This window comes from Rhipicephalus sanguineus, chromosome 1, assembly GCF_013339695.2.
Source record: "Rhipicephalus sanguineus isolate Rsan-2018 chromosome 1, BIME_Rsan_1.4, whole genome shotgun sequence".
NCBI classification, from domain to species: Eukaryota; Metazoa; Arthropoda; class Arachnida; order Ixodida; family Ixodidae; genus Rhipicephalus; species Rhipicephalus sanguineus.
This window is the reverse complement of record NC_051176.1, coordinates 200,622,628-200,646,143: the sequence shown is the minus strand read 5'-3', so window position 1 is coordinate 200,646,143 and position 23,516 is coordinate 200,622,628. Positions and strand designations below refer to the sequence as shown.

Genomic DNA, 23,516 nt, shown 5'->3' with positions numbered 1-23,516 from the left:
GCCGGGATTCGATCTAGCGACCTGTGGATCAGCGGTCGAGCACCTTAAAGGCCAACTCCGGCGATTTTTTGGCCATGTCAAAGTAATGGTGCTTTTATGTTCCTGAGACGCTCCTGTTACGGGCCCGATAGCAGAAATACTCGGCAAATTGGAGAATAATTTTAAATAAGCAAAAAAGCGCAACACCGAAACCGAAACCCAACCGAGTGTACTGTCTACGTATGACGTAGGCGTTGTTACGAACGAACCGGAAGTCGTGCAAGGCATGCCGGTGACGCCGGCGCGGAGTATGAAAACTGTGACAGCCAGGACGACCAGCGAAGCGCCGGCCAAACCAACGCTGTCTGTTGCCTTGTGCACAGCAGACGCTCGCTGTAGCGGCCGAAGCGCTGAAGTTAGCGGTGCCCTCGGCTGTATCACTTCCGCCGCCTTACCAATACTGACGTCACAGACGCAATGTTGCCAATAATTGTGGGAAGCCAGGAGGGCTTTTGCAGACAATCTTTAAAATTCATTTGCAAACAATCTGCGCATGTCTCAAGCCTGTAATTTGGCATAAATGATGGAAACGTGCAAATGAACGTACCCAGCGAATTTTATTGAGATCCATCGACCTCGAAAAATTGCCAGAGTTGGCCTTTAACCACTAGACCACCGTGGTGGGTTTTACTGTGTGTACATTTATGCAAATGGCCCTTTAGCACGATGTGCCTACAATACCAGAATCTGTACTCTGACGTCTATATTTTTCATTGGGCTTGCCAAGCGCACTCACATTTTAATGCAAATTCAGTACTTGTAACTATGTCATCAAGACAGTAAGACTTCTGAGCCCTCACCAGCTGCTGATACTATACAGTTTGCAACTTGCCGCTGCGTGTGCCAAAAATTGCGTGTGTGTGCCTCAGGTGGACTATCACCACTGCCACTAGTGATTACACTTTTGCAAATGTCACTTGCTGCTTAATGCTCTTTATACTGTGCAGCTGAAGTGTGGAGTGATGAGTATGTCTTGACAGTGGCTGTTGTCATGGGGACGTGCAGGTGTCGGGAGGGGACACTGGAGCATCATCACTGCCAGGCTGTGCTTCAAGTAGTCCTTCGTCACCATTTCCTACTACGCCCTCGGTGACTTCCACCTGGCCTAATTTGCAGGACAGCCTGCAATTTGAGCGGGCCATGAATTCAGTGCTGCGGTGCCAAAGACCACACACTATCTCTTCTGGTGAGGGCTGGTCGCTTGTTTGCTTGAAAGGGCAGTGTAATAAACTTGTGATTTCATTAGGGGTGTGGGACTGTTCAGCATTTCAAATATGAATTGTACATTAGATTTCAGCAATTTGTATTCACCTTTAAAACCTTCTATTCAGTGCACTTTCAACCTTTGCCATGACACAGACATTTGGAACTGAATATTCAAGAGCACGTTCATAGGCACTACCGTTTGTTTTTCACTAGCAAATCTCGTCAACCTAGTAGTGTGGTGTTTTTGGACACAGTTCATTGTTTTTTGCTAGCCGACCAGAAGCAGGTGCATTGTTTGTTCGTTTTTGTACAAATGGAGACTGTGTGCCTGTCTTACTAGATTTTGTACGAAAGAAGGGGAATTGTTTGAGGGGCTCTTTTTTTTTTTTTTTTTTAGACACAACAAAATGAAACCACCAGAAAATTAATAAAGACAAGGGAAGCATAGTAGATTGCGAGGTAGCAATTACTTTTTCCACTTCGCTTCACTTGTCCTCCTTGCTGCTCATTTCTTTATAGCTAGAAGGCAGGTGGACAACCCATCAGTACTGATCGTCACACTCACTTTTCACCTACACACTGTTATTTCCACGTGCACTACAAAAACCAACTATAAATGATCGGTGAAATCTGTTGGTTGTGCAACACAGCCAAGCAAGACCGCAAGGAATAAGAGGCATGTCACAACAAAGTAAAACATGATGGCAGATGAACCACGTCTGATATTCCTTGTATGTGGACCACTTGAGAGTTTGTACCCTTTTGGCGTCATGTCAAACACCCGGTTGCCATCATGACTTGCGGCGAAAAGACAGGAAATGTCTGGAGAGAATAATGTGATAGTTCTCTGAATTATGATAAGTGGTTCAGGAATGTTAAGTGTGTTAAATCAAAGGCTATGAAGGTACTCTGCGGAGTTCGACAGGGGAGAAGATTAGGTCCTCTGTTGTTCATTTTATATATTAATGATGTGGTATGTATTAAATATAGTGCAAAGTTTATTATATATGCCGATGACACCAGCATTTTCTATTCTAGCAACAACATACATGACCTCATAGGCATCTGTAATAACACATTATAAAAATTAGCAGCATGGTCATTATCCAATGGCCTGAAAGTAACAGCCTTTGTTTTGCTTCATTAATTTTCATAACAAAGAACAAAATTACACCCCCCCCCCCTCCCAACGCAGGTATAGTTTTTAACGGTCGCAGCATTGAAATTGTTGATCATTTTAAGAGTTTAGGAGTGGTATTTTCTGCAAATATGTCTTGGGATAACCACGTAAATGTAGTAATCCAAAAGTGTGCTCGCATAACAGGAATAGTTCGTCGCCTCAAACACCTTCTCGCCACACAGGTGAAATTACTTATTTATAATACCTTGTCTTGCTCTTATTTGAATTACTGTGTGCTAGTCTGGGGTACAGCAACATACCTACCAATCTAAGGCCTGCGACCCCGGAGGAGTGGCTGGCGGACTCTTCCCCAGACATCATGAAGGCACTACTCGGACATTTGAAACTTTTAGGCTTGTCTGATGGCTAAGCCTTGCCTTTCTTTATTAGTGGACCCGGACTGGGGTTCGTTTATTTTTTAATAAAGTTGTTCTCTCTCTCTCTAACCTGCAAAAATACATAAAGTGCAAAAAAAGTTCATTCAAATTTACTTATAATGTGCCTTTTGGGTGCCAACTGCTGACTTGTTCAGCAATTCTCACATTATCAGAATTCATCAGCTGTATTGCTATAGACTAAGTTTACGTTTTAAATTTGAAATTAAAGAAAACGTGGAGTGTTTAAGACGGATTGCTTGTCTAGAAAAGAGAAAACAGAGTTATGCGACATGAGAAGGTGAGACATGGATGGTACCGGCCGCACGTTTAAACTCTACAATGCAACGCTTGTGCCATACCTTGCCTTGCCTTCTCAACTATTATATATCAACTAATTTTGATCTGTTTTCTTGTGCATCAAGCAAATTACGCTTGAAATTTGTAAACACGATAGAATAAGTTACTGATATGTATATATTCTTTTTTTGTTGTCGTTGTCGCTTGTTGCTTTTCTATCTACTTATGTTTCCAAGTGATCTAGCTTTGAAATGTTTTTTTCAATTTTTGTGTAAAACACAACTTTCTCTGTGCTGCCGTGAAACCTTGTAATGAGGGCAGCAGGCTCGTCAAGCTGTCAAAAGGCAGGTTTTATTCGCCTCTCCTCTGTCTGTTTTGAAATGGACAAGAATAAAGTTGATTGATTGATTGATTGATTGATTGGATTGATTGATTGGATTGATTGATTGATTGATTGATTGATTGATTGATTGATTGATTGATTGATTGAAATAAATGTTTCCGAAATGCTGTGAACATGTGACACAGTGTTGCTGTTAGTTTAGCTGGTAAAATAACATATCTTTTTAATTATTTTCTAATGAAATACTTATTGTCATAAACTACACAAGACTTTGTTCTGTTGCCATCTTGTGATGACTAAGGTGATGGCATTTTCTCTAACTATTGGCTCTTCCCAACGATGTTTAGAGGGGCATTTTATGGCAGTGCACATTTGCTTGTTATTTGCTCTTTGACATTTTTTTTTTTTTTTAGCCTGAAGACTTGCATGAGTAGCTATTCAGTTGTGAGTAGCTGAATTGTGGTGTATGGCAGGGTTTTTTCACTTTTGGGGATGGCAGTGTCCAGCTGCTGCACCATCAAAACTACGTTATGCACCTGTCATGAATATTTTTGTTGTGGTAATTTTTATGCATTAAGTGGTATGGTTGTGCAATGCACAATATGAGTGTGTGATATGTGGGCATGTGTATCCTAAATCACAATCATAACAGAGCCATTTGACAATGAGAACCAAAGAAAGCATGGGTAAATGATCTTTGCTTAATTAAAATAAAGAAATGATTAAGAAAGGAAAATGAAAGTGGGAGAAGAAGACCGGCTGCAGTTGGGATAAAAACCCATATCTTTGCACCGTCAACTTCACATTTGTTTAACAAAGTTGTTCAAAGCATGTGAACTTGTGTAAAGCCAGCACATTCAGGCGCTTAATGCAATTTAATTTTGCCACAAACGCACGCCCCTCTGTCTTAAAACACTGCCCATTTGGAAACCAACAAAGTATGTCTCAAGCCATTAGGGCCCTACCAATTCAACATGTGTTTGCATCTGGTGCTACAACGATAATGTGCAATACTTTGCACTGTTAAGTGGGGTTGAATCTGCTAACTTCCTTTTTTTTGTGCCATGTTGTGATTACAGTTGCCAATCATTCATTTGGACACTGAAATTTCAGGCATGCTTGTTTATTCGGACACATTCACAGTGCTGGTGCTCCCACTCATTCCATTGGCGTAATGTATAACCACAATCGATTGTTCGTATGCCCTTAGCATGCCATTCAATTTTATCAGATGCCAGCTGCCTGATCAAGTGCGACGTCAAGTGGCATGACAAGCTGACTGAGCCATGTTACATTTTTCTAGACAACCAGCACTGAAAAGATGTGCTGGCTATGGCTGGATAGTTGGTGTCCAAATCCACGCAACAACTGTTGCTTCTAAATTAACGTTGCCAATATCAGAGGGTAGGGTTTTATTGCCTGCACATAATGGTTCCTGTGATTTTGATTTGACCAGTCCAACCCGGTATTCATTGACTGTCTACCAGGGCCAAACCGCAGGCCAACCTGGCCGTTGAGCTTGAAAGTCTGTGCTTGGCATTTGCATTGTCATTAAATTCTTGAGCTATGCCTGATCAACTGCTACATTTGAGTCTCACTCTTCTAGTGTTTGATAGTTGGTGTGAGGCCTTATTTGCTTCCATACGATCTCGTCCAGTCATCACGTAATGCAAAATGGCTCTGCTGCCACCTGTGCCATCTATGCCGCCAATACCAATGAAAAAACTTTGCAGTTACCACACTTTCATGATGAAGAGAGCAGCTATTATTCATCAGGTGGAAAGCAACCAACCTCCATGCAAGGTTGCTTAAGAGCTCTTGGTTTTGAAGCAAACAGTCTCTGAATATTTAAAAAACCAGGGTAAGATCCTGGAGACAGCAGAAACGTCTGTGGGGCAGCAGAAAAATTCCTGTGATGGCAGCCATCTAAAAGTGGAAGAGGTGCTGAGCCACTGTTGCTTGGAGGATACTCTTGTCTGGCAATCGGCTCAGAGAAAAGTCAGAGAGTCTGGCCCTGCACATGAATGTGGCCACCTTTAGATTCTAGATTCACCAATGGCTGGCTGCAGAATTTCAAAAATGGTACAACCTGGCATTCAAACAAAGGTGTGGCGAAAAAAGTGCTGTTGACCAAACCCTTGCGTCGAACTACCACGCTGACAAAGCTGTGTGCACTGCTGCGCCAGTGCTCTCGAGACGTCTTTTAACTGTGATGAGACTGGCCTCTTTTGTAAGATTTTGCCTGTGAGGCAACTGGCTGATAACATGCAGGCTGACCTGGTCACACGTAAAAACGGGCATATGCATGCATGTGTGTGCACAGTCGCATACAGTGGACTCTCAGTGAACGGAAATCCTTTAAACGGAATTTCTGCTTAAATGGAACAACTGCCTTTAGTATGATTGTTTTCGTACCTGAATGTTTCAGCCTGGCTCATCTCTCAGTAAACGAAACTCCTGTTAAACGGAACGTATTTTCCTGGTCCCTTCAGGTTCCGTTTATGAGAGTCTACTGTATTAAGATTTTCTGGCCAGTGGGACAATAAAAGTACATTTTTGTGGTAAATCCCTTTTTTCCTTTTCTTTCTTTTTTTTTCAATTATTGTGCCTTTTTGGCAGTTCCTGTCGTGTCCAAATGAGCAGTTGGCGACTGTACGTAGCTAGTTTGTTTATCAGTGAAGGTCTCATGTCATTTCTTCTCTCCCACCCTCTCTCTCTTTTTATAGCATATGAGCGGTCAGGCCACCAGGCAAGGCCTCTGCTTACGGCGGAGACGTTTCAACCCCTTGAAGGCGACTTACTGAGTGGCTCCAATCACAGTGGCAGTGCTGACACACTGACTTCAACATCGGGGGACAGCTCAGATGGCCTGGAGCTGGCAGCACAGTCTTTGACCACAGGTGGGGCAAGGCCAAAGTCTCCCCAGACACCCACTAGAGGGCCTCGGCCACCAGTACCCATCAGGCACGTCTAGTTCACCATTCACTCTAGGAAAGTGTGCTACCCTGCATTGAGCCTGACTGGTAATGTTCTTACTATCCAGGACCACATCGAGCACCAGTACTGCACCTTCTTTGCCAGAGAAGCCAGCTGTGTTGAAACATGCAGCCTCAGCTGTGGCTACAGTATCAGGTACACAACTACCAAGTCAAGGTAGGTTGATGAACTGATAAGACACCCACAGGTGTACCTTTCTCACAATTATGAATCCTCCTGTTTGTCTACTGAATAGTGCTGCAATTTTTTTATAATTATGGGCACTCCACCTACGGGTGTCATAATAATAGATATCATAATGAATTCATATTCATTCATTCTTGAATGAATTAATGTCTATTCATTATGATCCATTATCATTAGGCCATTATCCCTCTAAAGTTTCCATTTCTTGCAACCTTAGAGAGAGAGTGATAAGTTACTGGGTGTGGTCCTTGTAAAAGCTTTTTTGTCAATGTGATCTTTCCTGCATGTGCCAATCTAGGAAAGATAAATATCCACCAAGGGCTGTTAGGTGAATTTTACTGCAGATACATAGCATCCTGGCTTAATGAGCATTTCACTGCAAGTGCAACACATTTATGCTGAAAAATTTTCTCACTTTGCCTGACAATGCTAGAATTGTGATAGCAGGGCTCAAAAAGAATAGTAAAGAAGAAAAAAAAAGGAGGGGAACACGGAGTTTTATTGCTTTTTGCAGTACAATTGACACAAAAATCTTCTAAATTACAGAAATAGGCTTTTGCTCAACCTTGCACATAAGCTTAATATGCAATGCAAACATTCTGTATATATTGTTACACTCTGTGGGAATCCAGTTCAGTTATTCTGCCTGCACACAAGCTTTCTCTGTAACCCTCAATAAGCTTGATTAAAAAGTTAGTTCAAGGATAACTGAGCATGCAGGCCAATCTGCATGGTTATGTGTGGCATCTGTGGCTTCATTGCTAATGCAGTTTTAACTAAGTGCGGCAGGCTGCTACAACTTGGTTTCTGTTAATGAAGGAAAGTAAAAGCTTGGCTTGTCATTTTTCTCTACAGTGTCCAGAAACCCAAGTATGAAATGTTGCCCACATCAGTAAGGCTTAGGTTTTGTATATATCCGTTTTGAAATAGGCCACTTTCAACATTCTTCTTGACCACACATTTAAACCCAACCGTCTTGCACCTTTTTTAAACCATAGGCATTGAGCCATTAACCCATTTATGCCCTAACTCAGGAAAAATGACAAAACAAATATTCTTTTTTCACAGAAAGTGTACTTCTACCCTCAAAAGAAAGCACAAGTTCTTTACTTCTTTCTCTCCATGACGCGTTTTACACTAAGCACGCGTTTGCCCGGAGAAAGCGGTCAGCACGTGGCAGCATGAAAAGCAAGCAATGTCAAGGCTTGCACACATTGAGAATGAGGCCTGCTTGATGTGCTGTAGGTGGTGCTAGTCATCAGCTAAAGAAATAGCGATATTAGAGTGCATCAAAGGAGCGTCCTATATGTAGGATACTGGGCATATGTGGGTTAACTGGGAGATACCAAGCAGTGCCATACCGGCCAAGATCTGCTTGCATATCTGCCTGGATGTTAGAACAGACATTTCAGTAAGGTTCTGTTTTTTATTCAGAGAACATTTAGCTTTTCCTCTTTTTTCCTTGCAGCGACTTCTCAGCCGATATACGCAAATGCAGACGACCTGGCACTGCCATCTTCAACACTTTCTGGCACAGAGTCTCCTCCATTGCCACCACCTCCTGTCCAGGAGTCATTGCAGGCAATTGCAGCATGGGTACGCTACGCCAACTGATTTTCTTACATGTTCACTTTTTGAACATAACATGATGCATGTGGATGCTTTCTAGCAGCCTTGGCACCTACTGCCACCAGATATTGTGGAGGCAGGTGATACATCATCAAATTTGCCATCATCAAATTGGAGTTTATGTCACTGAATGCAGGATAAATGTTGACAGAAGTAGTTGGACTGTTAGCCTATATGTGTAATTATTGGTGTAATACACCAACTTATATAATATATACAGGTTTATAAGCAGAGGTACAGTAAATAGGTTGCAAATAAACATGCATAAGCATACTGTATTTTCTAACATATAACCTGCACCAAAAAATGGAAAAATGTGCTTAAAAAGTGGGTGGTGCTGGTTATATGTGAGAAAATACAGTAACAGCAAAGATTTATAAATGAAGAAAATAGGAATCACAATCTGTACATATACAGTTCAAGATCACTATAAATACAAAATCATATATGAAAATAAAATCGACCCTCGTTCCACGAAGTAAGCACATATTATGTGTGAGTGTACTTTCTCTAATTTTTGTTGTCATTGCTTGTATGATTAGCTAAAGTGGTTGCTTGGGCGAATTGCACTGTTGTATGTGCCAATCAGTGCATACACTGCACTGTTGTATGTGCATGAGTCAGCGCTGTTGTATGTGTCCTTCTCTGCCTGGTCTTTCGTCTTTTGCGCTGTTTCCCTCCAATTTGTATAATTATTTGTGTCACGCTGCTAATCTCAAGGACACAAGTTTGGTTCTTGGCCGCGGTGGCTGCATTTAGATGGAGTTGAAATGCAAGAACATCCATGCACTTAGATTTACGTTCATGTTAAAAAACACCAGGTGGTCAAAATTAATTCGAAGTCCCCCACTACGGCTTGTTTCAATTATGTCATGTTCTTTAAACTTGTGTTTAAGTGCCACAGGCTTCTAGAAGACATCAGAATTGTAGCACTGTAGATCAAAAGTGTCTGACCGAAAAGCTTTTGATTGAACTGTTATATATTGTAGAAATGGTATAGCTTCATTCTATTTTCAGTGATTCCACTCCTGCGCCAACTGCGCCAAAGTGCGCCAAATTGTATTTACTGCGCCATCCTGATAATATCGGCGAAAATTGCGCCAAACTGCGCCAAAGTCTCGGGTTTGGGGGCGTCTATCACCGGCAATCGCACGGCCGGCGCGTCAGAACATGTGCACCTTGATCTTGGGGCTGCCAAAGTCGCAACCATGGACCAAGAATTATTCCGCTGAATAAATAGCGCTCGCGCGTGCGTCCCGAATAAGCCACGATGCCATGCACGGTGCCGACGCAGCTTCTGTTCTGCAAGTCGGCTCGACAGCAAAACGCGCTCTCCGCAGAGGCTCGTGACGTCTAGGCCTCTCGGTAGCGAGAAAGTGCGACGGCGATTCATCGGCGGACGTCGTCTGTTCTAGAAACGCTGCTGATAGCTCGTTTCAAGCGTCGCACGGCATGTAAGGAAAGCAATGTTCAGTATTAACTACATGTGTGCTGCTAAAATGTCTGTCACTTCTGTTTCCGGACATCGCGGAATGAAATCTGGGATCGCTAGCAGTATATATATGGAACAATATCGAATTTTCCTTGCTTCGCGTTTATGGAAGATCACGCGAACGGTGGACACGCGTTCACGCTTTTCCTCGGATATACTTTATCCATGGATCTTCATTCGGAAGAGCTTTTTCGTAATTGCTTATACCAGCACGTCCGAGTTTAATCACTCTGCGGTAAATACCCCCTAAAAGGCCCTGCCCTTTCGAGCTCACGTGCTAGGGTTCCAATTCGAATTTTTTTGCTTGCTTTTTAAAAATGTCATCTCATTAATAAAAGCATATATCCTGGTCGGAGCAGCCGTAAATGCGCAGCTGTCAGTAGCGGGCCCGTCGCTGACGGCCCACAGTGAAGCGGCTACCCATGTTACACGTCCGCCTCTCGCTTTCGGGGGTCAATAGCTGGCGGGTAAAAAAACTCAGTTTCGCTTAAGGGCGAAGCAATGAATGCGATACCAACAAATTGTATTGTTAAACGAAGTAAGGCTAGCAGCTAACTCTTTTGGATTCGATCTCGCGTAACTCAACAAAACACTGGTTTAAGGGAATATGGCCGCTCCAGGAACCGATGCGTTTTCTTGCTCTGAGTTCTCTAAACACGAAGTAAGCGTTGAGAGCACAGCAAGTTTACGAGCCGTCTCCTGATGCCTCGAGATGGCGCGCGCGCAAGCGACTGCGCCCTTCGAACGATGCAGTCCCCTCCCCCCCCCCCCTGCTCCTCTGGCGTCCTTTCATGCTCCTTACGAAAGACGGGCGGGGCGTTTCCTCTCTGTTTGATGAGCAATCGACGGCAGGCCCGCACGCGGGAAGATGTTATCTCATGCGCTGTCCGTGCGACGGAGACAGACGGCCGGCTAGCTTAATCTCCGCTTCAGCCGCGTTCGTCGCCAGCGGTCGTGAGCTTTACCCGCGGCTAGAATGCGCGTGGTGATGTTATTAATTTGGTCTTTATACAGAAAATTACGGCAATTGCAACGGCAAAAATCCGCGGAGAGCGTCCATATAATTGTTATCACAACAAACATTTATAAAAAGTTGAGGAGCCATTTCACTCTGTGAAGTGGATGATAAGCGAAGCTGTTTCGCACATGGCAAGGAGGTGACATGGTGGAGGACAGTTTGGTGTGTAAGGCCAGGTTGTTAATGTTCAATACGCAATATTAATGCGAAAGCATCAGATGCTTTATCAAACACGAAAATTGACCGTCGGCGGCGTCGATTGATGCAAAAAATAATCATGTGATGGCGTCATCATCGCGTCATAGATCGTCAAAACTTGTGACGTCATCATGTCGTCATATATCGTGATGGCACGTGATGACGCCATCATGACATCGTCGCTTTACACTGCTTCCGTAATCGGTGCGCCGATCATGGAGCTTGCGCAAAACCAGGTGAGGTGCAGATAGCTTGCAGAGAAGGAGGGGGAGGATCAACCCGTCGATCGAAAAGAAAAAGAACCTGGCTTTCGCCTTGGTGTTTTCTTAGGGGAATGCATTAGGGACAGTGTGGCTCTTTGGCATTGTGGCACTGCTGTACATCACGGCATTTGTCTACAATGTCTGCTGATAACCACATAGATGTATTTAGAGTGTTATTTCATAAAGTGCAATTTTATTGATCTGGTATTCTGTTTATTTGCTAGTGTCGAAAATAATCGCGGACGAGGTTAATTCAGAACACTCAACTGCATGAGCTTTTATTTTTTCATTAGCGAGTGAAGTATTTAGGAGGAGTATGGAGTATGGAGTTCTCCTGAGATGATTTTTTCCATGAGATCTGCAATGAATCGAAATATTTCTAGCCTTCACAAGAGCCCCATAGTAATATTCCGGTGCTTGAATGTTATTGCAATATGCTTCTGTAGTGCACTCCAGGATGTGAAATTCGCTGCTCCAGAGTGCTCCCAGATGCAGAAATATCTGCTCCAAAGTGCTCCAAGATGAAAATTTTGCTGCTCCAAAGTGCTCCAAAACGGAAATTTTGCTGCTCCAACAATTGCTCCAAATCAGAAGTCTTCGGTAGCATCACTGTATTTTTGTTTTGGTTATGCATTAGGTTTAGCTGGCTTGTGTGAGTTGCATTTGAGGGTCCTAGAGGGTTTTTTTCTGTTACAATTTAAAGGGATACTGAACAAAATTTTCGCCGCCAAGATTTTCAGCCACATTGAAAGATTGGGTGCTGAAATCAATAGAAACAGCCTTCATTTCAGACAGAAACTAGAGGAAAATGACGAATTTAATGCGTTTATCACAAACTTGCGCATTAGGAAAAACAGCAACTCTTTTTTTTTTTATTACCTTGTTTTTTCACTTTTCAGGAACCGGATAATGCGATGCCTGTGAGAAGAGGATCAGCATTACAGGCACATGAAGCCTACAAGACATATTCACCAAGTAATGCCTCAATACGATATGAAGGTAAGAATAACCTATAGGTGGCTTTCCTAGCTGATGTGCCAGAATAAGCTTTAATATAGTATATAAACTCCTTTTTCTATTATTTTTTTCTGTATAACGTTCCCCAAATGGCAGCCATATTTACCATGTTTTCTTTTGTAAGGCCTACCATGTTAACTCCTGCACTCCCACTTTGGAGTGTGAAAATTTTATAAAAGAAAAGCTTCACTAAACGTATTGTGCATGTTCTATCGCGCTCAGTATGAGCTACATCGTGAGCGCGTGGCCGAGCGCTCTGCAAGGTTGTACAGTGACGCCGCTCATAGCATATTTTCGAGTTATTGGGAGAGAGTTTGACTGCTCGTGCGAGCGTGCATCGCCCCCACTTGCTTGCTTTCACCCTCGAAGTTATCATTTGCCAGCCACTGGCTGTCTACCATAGCGATAACAAGGCCTTGACATTTAAGATGGCCAGGGAACCGTTGCGTGGTGGTGGTGTGAGAAGCGAAGACACCACATCTTGCTCACACAACCATATGGCGTGGATGACCAGTGTCAAGTGCAAGAAGAACAAGGCAAAGAAGATGAGGAACTGGTCAACGCAAACTGCAATGACATTTGGTATTAGTGTCATTTGCTGTGAATGAAATCAACGGACAATAAAGCCAAGGAAAGTATAGCCTGTGTCGCAGAAATTCCGGCGCTGGCATCGCTGGTTGTGAGCAAAAAGTTGCCGTTGTCCTAGTGGGCAACGCCAACTTGGATTCATGGATTCATGGATTCAAGGATTCAGATAATAAATGGATTCATGGATTCAGATAATAAAAATCATGTGTTCGAGCTGGAATCAGTACCCGCCGCAGTGGTCTAGTGCTTACAGTGCTTGACCACTGACCCAAAGGTCAAGGGATCAAATCCCGGGTGCAGCGGCCACATTTTGATAGAGATAAAATCCTAGAGGCCCGTGTGCTTGATTTAGGCACATGTTAAAGAACCCCAGGTTGTTGAAATTTCCAGAGTCCTCCACTACGATGTCTCTCATAATCATATCATAGTTTTGAGACATAAAACTCCCAACAATTATTATTTTGAGCCGAAATAGAACCCAGGCCATCTGGCCAGCAGCTGTCCTACTTGTGCTTGAAACTGCTTCGGAAAGAAAACCTGTAGGGATGTCATGTAGTGCAACGAGTCATTTCAACATGTGATAGTATTGCGTAGCAGAAGAGTACAATCGCACCAGGCATAATTGATCGTTGTTGTCAGCCACAGCATCAACAAAGTGTGCAGCTGTGTAGGTGCATGTACTGCTTTGCAGATGCATAGTGGGTCCTTCGATAATTTGCAAAACGATAAAAAATGGCCTAGTGGGCACTTCGCAAATGCACTTGCTGTAGGCATTCTAGGAGAGTTTAACCCTTTAATGCCTGAATTATGAAAGCGCCGAACAAAAAAATTTGTTTTTCATTTTTCAGCTTTAAATAGCAGCCTTAACACAAATCAGCAGTTGCATTATCCAAAATGCAACTTTCACGCATACTTTTAGGTATGTCGCGAATTCGCGACAACCGGCACTTAAGCCAATAGTAGCTCAATATGTTTAATGCAACGCAAGTATGGCATCGCCGCATCAATGAGGTGGATCTCTTCAGGGCGACGTAACTTGGCGTCGTCATTGTTGTTAAATGCAAGTTTGACTTAATTGCCTCCTACCAATGACGTGACATCGTCTCGGCCACCAAATGTGCCCTAGACTCCGCCGCCCAGTATAGCCAACTTCTTGGGAGCCGACAGAATGACACGAAGGTGAAGGCACCGAGAAATAGATCTAGCTCACCACGAGACTGAGCCACTCCTTTGTTCGGATTTTTCTGCGTCGCAAACACATCGCTCTGCTGAACGATGTGTTCTGTGAAGGCGTCATAAAAAAATTTCTTGAAATATTCAATAGGAGCTCGGACAGCGTCACATTGAGGTTGAGCGGTTTTCCAGTGTGGCATTTCCCGCTGTTCTTGACAGTCTTTTTTTTTTTCCACCGCACTGCATGTTTTAGAGAGGCACTAGCTTGGCTGGTCTACCACATCTTTGTCTTCATCTTCACTGCTCGATGAAGACACTCGTGCTTGTACATGAAGATCGGGATCGACATCGTCGTCTTCGCTGTCATTGAGACAGCTGTCGTCAGTTTTATCTTCAGGTGGCAAGCGCATGCATGCGAAGCCTTTTTTCCCATAAAAAGAGCGGAAGTGCATCATGAACTTGTCATACCGGCAGTCATCACTGACTGATTCAAATGCCGGATGTCGCGAATTCGCGACATACCACAGAAGCGAGGATCGCGCAGGAAGTAACGTACTTGAAAACAATGTGACATGTCGTGTGCAACCTCTTGTATGCGTGCACATCGAAAAAATTTTATGGAGATGGAACTTACGTCCCTCGGGCAGAAAACAATGAAGAAGTGAGAGCTGTTGCACGTGCTTCGCGCTCTCCGGCAACTCATGTACAACACTGGGCTCCAGCTTGCAATACCTTACATGCAATGGCGCTAGATATCTCGTGCTGAAAGCTACGTTCGCCGCAAATACGTGACAGCCGCCGGTGAAGGCATCAACGTGTTTCGTGTGTTACTTAATCAGCGTCTTTCGGTATGTCGCGAATTCGCGACAACCGGCAGTAAAGGGTTAAAAAAGGCCAATGTTACACGCACAGCTGTTTCTTTTCTTGTGGCACGGTTGAGTTGTATAAGGGGAGACGTAGGGCTCGCACAGCGTGGCTCCGCGCACTCCTGCACCGCCTGAACAGGGAAGACATCTACTATGTGGACGTCGCTTCTTACAGGCAACCACATCCTCTAAAGAAACGTCATGACCATCAAAACTTTGTCGCGGTGGTGATTGACAAACATGGTGAAATAGTAAATGCGCTCTCGTTCAGAGACTCCTCAGTGGCGGAGGCGGAAACCAGGGCCATCGCGCTGGCCATACATACCGCTGAACGTAAAGGACATGGCAGCACCATCGTCACGGACTCTCAGACAGCCTATCGTCTCTTATTACGAGGCAGAATTCCCAGTGGATGCCGTGGTTTAATAAAGCATCCCGTCAATAACGACCATACAATCTTCTGGTGCCCGGCTCACGCAGGGTTGGAGGGAAATGAGAGGGCGGATGCCGCGGCTCGTGCATTAACTTTCTGAGCACAGGCTCTAGCCCACTCAGCAGATTTACGAACCCCCGCGCCTTCTGCCACCTACAACCCCACAATCGCAAAAGACCTGCTTGCCCATCAGCGTTTTACCCGACAAGTATACGCCCCTCCCGACAAACGCCTAACAGGAGAGGAGGCAATAAATTGGAGAAAAATTCACCTGGGGTTTATCCCCACTTAAAAAGATTACACGCCATGTTCCCCACGTGCTATCGAAGTTCCTGCCCATGGTGCGGAGGAAGCCCTACACTCTACCACATTACCTGGGGCTGCTCTAAACACCCCCCACACCTGACACACACAGGCACGATACCAACACACACGTTGGAGCAGTGGGAGGCGCGACTGTCCAGCTCAGACCTGGCCGATCAGCAAGCGCTGATCGACCAGGTTGAACGGGCAGCCAAGGCCAGTGGGGCCCTTGACTAGGGCTCCCCCAAAAGAATTTTTTATTGTAAATAAAGTTTATCTCTCTCTCTCTCTCTCTGTCCACCGAGAAGCAAAGCCTGGCTAGCGAATGCAAAGGCAATGCAAATGAGGCCCGATTACACTATCGCGTTCTACTCTTCAAGGATAAGCTCAGGCATCCTCCAAGTTTTTTTTCTAAAGCAGCTTCAAGCACTGGTGTGCTTCTGTAGTAGAACAGTTGACTGCCACGCCGAATGCCTTGGTTCGATTCTGGCTTGAGGAGGAGTAATGAACTTTATTCAGTGGAGTGAGCCAATGGCACAGTTGTTCAAGGTGGGCAATGTCCCTAGACCAGGATGCCGTGGGCCTGAGCTGACAGCTTGGCCCTGTTCACCAGACGTTGCTGGTCTTCAAGGCTTGAGGTTGTCAGTTTAGCCTCCCACTGCTCGCCATTTGGTCCAGGGATAGGCAGTATTGATGGGTTGCATCCACACTCCCTTACCATATGGTAGAGCGTATTCATTTGTAGAGCAGAATTTGCAGTCGTTTGAGTAGCTTATGGGATACATAGCGCGCAAAAGGGTACCGTGAGGAAATGTGCCGGTCGGAAGTTTTCGGAAGAGCACTGTCTTTTATGAGCTTGGGGTGCGGAGGTGGGTAAGCCTCTCAAGCATGACCTCGAACCCTGTTTTTTAAGGTCATGCTTGAGAGTCACATCAGTTTCTGTACTGCAAGCTGCATTTTTCAAGGCCAGTGTCTGATGCTTTTAAGGCTTTTGCCTTAATAAATTTACAAGTGGAATAGCAGATGGAAAATTGAACAAGAAACGCTTTCTTCAATTGGCATTATGTGTCCCCAGTAGGCTTGCTTGGTGACTGAGCATATATACATATTTGAATTTCAGTTATTTTGAGCTCTCGTTTGATGTATAGGCAGTGGTAAAGCACCACTGAAAACTTTTTGCAGTGCTAGAAAATGTAGTCTGAATTCAAATATGGATCAGGTGTGTTGACAATGTTTATGATCTAACAACGTGGTACTATATTACATTTGAATGGTAGGCTTTGTTGCAGTTGAAGTGTGCATTGTTCAAAAGTTGACGCTTTGTCTCCTGTCAGTGAGAATCAAAGAGGAAATCTTTAATTTTGCAGGGCTGTCCAAGTCTTCAACACTCCCTGCTAAGTCGAGCTTCCGACGCGGCTCACAGCCACCACCACCTCCCCCTGTGCGACGGACCCCTTCAATCACAAGCACTCAGGGTTGTTCACCTTCATCTCCAAGCTTGCAACACACTCAAGAGCAAGCTACTGTTGACCGGGGGGGTCAGTCTGTCAGTGATAACGACAACAGTTCTACAAGCAGGGCTAAGTTGATACAAGCACTCAATGCCCGTTTCTCGAAACCAAGTCCACTAGAACAGGCTGGTCTTCGATTCTCGCTTCCATCAAGTCACACTGAAGATGGCTGTGGCCTTCCACTACCAGATCCACCAGATATGTCAAATTTTGACCTGGAGTGTGATTCAAAGCCTTTTCCTGCTCCACCACCATTCCTTGAATCACTAGAAAATGAACCATCACTCGATACAGAAGGTGATGCTGCATGTGTTTTCAGAAAGCAAGCACAACATGAAAAAAAGCTTCTGCGTGCTCACACGATTGGACACAGTGAACGTGATGCTCTTATTCAAAGTCTTAATGCTAAATTCTCAACATCTGAAGCAACATCCATTTGTGAAGCTAAGGCAGCTGTCCGTAAAGGTTCACTTTGTGAATCATCTGTAGCATACACTCGGCCTAGTGCAGGGGCTGCAATGAAAACTGGAAAGGCGCCTCCGGAAATGGATTTCTTTCGAGCCAACTTGGAGCAAACACTTCTCAAACGTGATCTCAGGAGAGATCCACGAAACAGTGTTGCTGGTGGAACAGCTGATCCTTCAGCAGAGAACCGCCGTAGCAGGTCTGTGGGGCCAGTGCCATCTGGTGAAAAGAAAAACAACTCAGCGGAGCGAAGACAGTTTCTTAGCAACCTAAATGCTCGTCTCGCAGAACAGCGAAGAGTGTCGCTGCAACCAGCTCAACAAGCTCCATCCCCAAAGCAGGTAGCGCAACCCATGCAGCAAATGACATCCTTCTCTACAGGGCAGACAACAGTTCCAGCGCCAGTATATGTGCACACAGCAGCACCTGCCCAAATTCATAACATGCAAGCAGTTCAGTCCATTGCTGGCATGCTTCCCCAGACATCAGTTGCAACAGCACGTCGTGGCTCCTTGCAGCCAGACGTTGAGTTTGGTTCAAGACAAAACGGTGGTCGAGCTGCTCGAGTTCAGAGCTGGCTAGCATCTCGTGGTTCCGTTGATCTGACTGCATGCCGAGAGTCACTTATGGATCAGATTCGGCAAGGTACAGTGCTGAAACGAGTTGCATCTCAGAGTGATCGCTCAACACCGCTTTTGCTGTGACGTTACCTTGTGGTTTTCATCTGGCACATATGATGAAAAGGACACTGCGACTTTGTGACAAAGACATCGAGAAAGATTGAAGCAGGGTGGAGTGCTTGGGTGCCTTCTGTGCTGCTGTAGCTACTGTGCTCTGTTTCATTCCTTGCTTTAAAACTTTGTTGGCACTTTAAGTATACCGCACCACAGTACTGATGGTGTTGAATATGTATTATTTATTTGCCTGTTATTTTTTGTGTGTTCAGAATGTGACATGTGCCACTTAGCTTGCATAAATAATTCTAAGGGCTACCTGCTTAGCAGCCGTTAACCCAAATGTCATGGTCATATATATTTTTTACATCTAGGTCATTGTAAATGTTACGCATATCTTGGTATGTTGTGTTGCATGGTTTATTTTCTTATGTAGAGCACACGTTATTAAGTGCAATGGGAGAGTTCATATCACTAAATTTTTTGTTGGTGTGGCATGGATGTCGTGCATCTCTTACGAGTAATTTTGGGTATTGTTGCTTTTACCATCACTGTCATGCTTGTCTTGTGCTTGAAGGGAGCTTTAGCCATTGCCAGCTGTTTGTCATATGTATTGGAGCATTATAGGACCAACTCATTTTTTAGAGTGCAGTATCTTTTTACAGCAAGACAGTCCACCAAAAATTAGAATATCGTTCATGAAATTGCTTTGTGCATTCTTCATTTGTGAATATATCATTTATTCTTAGCAGCAAAGTTTCATTGAAGTTTCATTCTTGTTAGTATCTTATTGTACGTTGAATTCAGTCTAGGATGTTTTTTACATTAGGGCTTAATTCTTTGACAGAAACTTATTCCACAGTGTTTAATTTTCCCAGCCGGGTTGTATACAAAGTTTTCCTAATGGCTTGAAGGGACATGAGAGTAACTTGTTCACATTAAGGAAGTTTTTGTATAAACAGTGCACTGTTGGTACTATTAAGACACAAATTATTGGTTCTTGCATTCATTTTGTTATCTCATTAGGGGTGTTCAAATATTTGAAATTTCAAATCAGATAGTTCATGCTGGTCAACTTGTGCTCAATTAGAAAATCCGCTGTTCAAAGTTGTCAGATATATTTTTTTTCTTTTGGATATATAAGGGATAATGCCACCTAATGAAATCCTGAAAAAAAAAAAAACAGTCGATGTAAGAACTTCACTAAATGATTCTTCATTACAGTACCTGCAGTTATTGTACAGGGGCTGTAGTTCCTTAGTGAATGCATACGGCACATAACTGCTACTCAATAATTTTCAGTCATTCAATAAAAATGACTTGCTTTGAGATATGTCATGTATACACATTTGTTAGGATTTCTACTTTGACCATTCTCAGCTTTCTTCTTCAGAGAACAAAACATTCTTGTACGCAAGGCTGGTAACATTTTTTGGTAATATCATTGCTGTGTTGCCCCTTATAGTTTAAAGCAATTATTATTTACAAGTTCCTTGGCTTTATATTGATGGCACTGTGAAAATCAGAAAGTATTCTATATTCGGGAGCCACTTTTCTCAAATATTTGTATTCCAGTTGGAAATTTCGTTATTAGCACACCCCTAGTTCACATCTACTAGAAAAGGTCTGAACATTTTAAGGCATGGAAGTATAATCATAGCTCAGTTTGCTAAAAGATGAGGTGAATTGTTGTTGGGGAATAAAAATAAAGCATTAACGTACGTGCCTGTTACAGCTGCTGGCCACTCCTATGTGTAATAACAGTGAGTAGCAGGTATTTCAAGGCACATTTCGCTCTGTGCTAATTTAGCAAAGCACAAAATTGCTGGAATTTTCTGATTACATGACTAGCTGAAAATATCTCAAAATTTAGTTGCAGCTATTTTGTTAGTGCATAGGAAATGATCTCTTATAATTTCCATATTTTCAAATGTTTGAGCTCATGAAAGCTGCGACATATTTGTTAACGTAATGCAGAAAAATGAATGGTGCATTTTCAAGAATATATCATATTTGTATGTTGAACCCATGTTTCAGATTAAGTGAGCTTATATCTTCTTTCTTTGGTGCCACTGAGAAAGACGGGGTGTTGACCTTGCTGCAGTTCCAATACCTTAAAGGGGCCCTGCAACACTTTTTGACCATGATCAGGAAATGCTGCCGATTGGTAGTCGAGGCTCCTGTGAACATGTGAACCAAACAATGTTGCACAGCAAGCGGTATGGAACTTACAGTGAATTTCAAAGTCAGCTAGAAATTGCTCGCTCTTCTCTCAACAAATGACGCCATATGCCAAAAATAAAGTGTGTTGTATACCCAAAAGCACATGGGCACAGAAATTGGCGGATTTGAGCATTGTGAGATGCATAGCGACTGAGGCCGCGGCAGTGTGCCACGGACAGTCCGTGCCATGCTCTACAGTGCTAGAATTACACTATAGAGTTACACCGGCGTGATCACATTTGACAGCGAACTGCACATTCAAAGAAAACGAAGTGCTCAGGGTCATGACGTGCACTGATGTAGGGATGTAGCTTCTTGCCCCTTCTCATCCTCTCCTGTGTAGCTTTCAGCGCGCTCACTGGGATGAAAGGAGAGAGACAGTGCCTACAGCAGGGGTCTCAAACACGCAGCCCGCAGGCCACATGCCTGTTGCGAGTAATAACGCTTTATTCGGGTAAGCTAAAGAGACGAGGACTGTTCTCGAGCATTTTTTTTCGTGAGGCACCCCACGTGGTATTGAACAAAACCGCGGAACACAGAATCTATATTTCACATCGGCGTGCAGATTTGAGTCACTCTGAAGTAAAGTATCGACATGTTTCTCTAATCTGACACCAAATCAATCCCCTTCAGAAATTATTCATATATAAGATATGGAAAATACGTTCTTTCAAATTGTAACGTTAGGTGACCAAAGGTATTGAATTGCACAAACCAATTGACGACTAAAGGAAGAGGTGACGACACACTTGAGTGCAAACAACCAACAGAAGTTTATTTCCTTGAACACACAGATTTTTATGCAACTGCACAGTGCCACCATGCATGCACTAACAATCAACTTCTTAGAAAAGCAAGCTCTTTGCTACATCAGTTAAAGTACCCCTGACACCGAATTTGGAAACTCGAGATGCTTGTGTTGTTTGATAGTCCTGCATGCGGGGGCACTTCTGACCGATTATGAGTGACAAGCGTTGCCTTTAAGATATTTTAATTTGGTTTAAGTTAGCCTGAGTGCTCATCTGAATTTTGAACTCCTATCAACATAACCACTAGTATGACGTAGACGTAGGCCCCTTGTGACGTTGCAGAGGTAAAGCAAGTGTTGTCGACGTCACAGACAGAAATATGCGCGGTGCACTGTGGTATATTGCGAAGCATGTTTGCTCTTTGCTCCTCTCACCTTCTCCTTCTTCGGTACGTGTCGGCAGGCAGCATGAGCTCTCCGTGTGTGTGTTCTGCAACTGGCTGTTCAACAAGCGCGTGGCTGACGTCACCCAATACTGAGCGCACAACATCACGCGTGCCCCGAGGCGCGACTGCCGCGGCGCGGCGCTAGTTCTTATCCTCTTTCGGCGCGCGTTTGAACCTATACTAAAAATGACCATAATTAACGCTGCTAGGATTATTTAGACATCACGTTGGAGGATTTACGGTGTCATTCCGTGATCACAAGACCTAGACCTACTTATTACAACATAAATGTCACAAACAAAAAATCGGCTGTCAGGGGCCCTTTAACACACGGCGGTGACATAGTGTTGACCCCCCCCACGCCCTGTTTTATCTTCTTTACTGTCCCGGCCTTTGCGGGACTAAATTTCGTCACTGCGGCCCGCTAGCTGATGTGAGTTTGAGACCCTGGCCTAGAGCATGCGACAGACCCCTGTAACTCCACTTGTACTGACAGATTTTAAAAATGTTTACCACAGTCCATTTGTGAGGCAATTAAACTCCTATACTGAGGTCATTTGACGATTGCTTGGAAAAGTGCTGCAGGGACCCTTTAAAATCCCATGACTGTCTTCTATTTAGATTTGAACAGCAGTTGCATCTCCATGACATACAAATTCTGTGCCCTTGATTCGGTGTACTATTTACATGAGATGTATCGCATGGGAAACATTTCCTGTTGTGCGTGTGTGTCTCTTTAAAATCTTTTGGTGGCTGCAGCAGCAAATAGGTAAAGCTCTCTTCCTTCACCAGAAAGCACTGACGGGTTTCATGAACTGCCAGGCATGTGTGTTTGTTAACCAGTGCACACTGATCATGTTTTAGGTGTGCTGTATATTATTTAGAAAAAAGGAGTTGTGTTTTGTTTTAAAAGTGGGGCAGGTGGAGTGAATTTCTTAGAGCTAACCAAAGAATGCTGCCTTAGATATGAACAGCAGTCAGTAAAGCATGTAGCAGCTCTCCAAATGGAGGTAATGCTTTACCATAGTGAATAGGACAACATATGTAAAGAAGACAATTCTTAATTTAACTATTAATGATACATAGCACGGGGACCTTAGCAGTTGAGTAATAATATACTAAGTTTAGTTTCCCTCTAGCATCCAATTACTGTTTAAATGTGGCAAAGCCTCCTGTTTTTTATTGTCTCATTCTTCCTTTTCGACTGTCTGTTTCACATTTTGCAGAAGCGAAAAGTCCCTGAAGGGTCCTGAATAGTTTTCAAATGTCAGTTACAATTATATATGACATGTGGGCTTTTGTTCAATGTTTGTTGGTGGAAGTGTTGTCCTCTGCTTTTCCTTTGTGTATAGAGTATTTTTGTTTGTTTATTTTAAATCTGTCGTATTCATAACGAATAGACTGTTCCTGGTTCTTTAGCATGTTACTTGCAAAAGCATTGCAGCAGATGGGCAAACCATGATTAATGCCCGGTGGATATAGTTTTACCCCTGCTTTTTTTTTTTCATTGTAGCAGCCAAACAAATTTGTACAAATGCTGAAAATTTTGAAAGTTTTTAAGCTGGAAACTGTTCTAAACTCTGATAGTATGTAGCATGTAGTCAGAACTCTTGAATGTTGCGCATAGATGCTGAATAAGTTATTATTGGTTGAGGAAAGCTGTGGCCCCAGTGTGGAATTAACATGTGCATACCAAAAAGTTATTCTTCCTTGACTTCACAAACTACCTGCCCTAATCTATCTATATATCCAGGATTGTATGTGAGGGCTTCTGTTGCGTAACTTATATTGCTGATACACCAGTATATTTCTTACGTAGTACATCTAAGGAACAAAATGTTTGC

General features: G+C 43.5%; 1 protein-coding gene across 2 annotated transcripts in view; it reads left to right on the top strand.

Moving 5' to 3' along the window:
- LOC119405306 (protein MTSS 1) overlaps positions 1-20,920 on the top strand; it is a 79,226-nt gene extending 58,306 nt beyond the window's left edge. The window contains exons 11-16 of one of the 2 annotated variants that reach the window (XM_037672134.2): positions 1,045-1,225; positions 6,169-6,406; positions 6,486-6,595; positions 8,094-8,221; positions 12,125-12,224; positions 16,973-20,920. In XM_037672134.2, the coding sequence (XP_037528062.1) occupies positions 1,045-1,225; positions 6,169-6,406; positions 6,486-6,595; positions 8,094-8,221; positions 12,125-12,224; positions 16,973-18,285 (2,070 nt within the window). In that variant the 3' untranslated portion in view covers positions 18,286-20,920. Of the gene's footprint in view, positions 1-1,044; positions 1,226-6,168; positions 6,413-6,485; positions 6,596-8,093; positions 8,222-12,124; positions 12,225-16,972 lie in introns of both variants that reach the window. The other variant, XM_049418703.1, reaches the window with a different exon arrangement.
- The last annotated feature ends 2,596 nt before the right edge of the window (positions 20,921-23,516 follow it).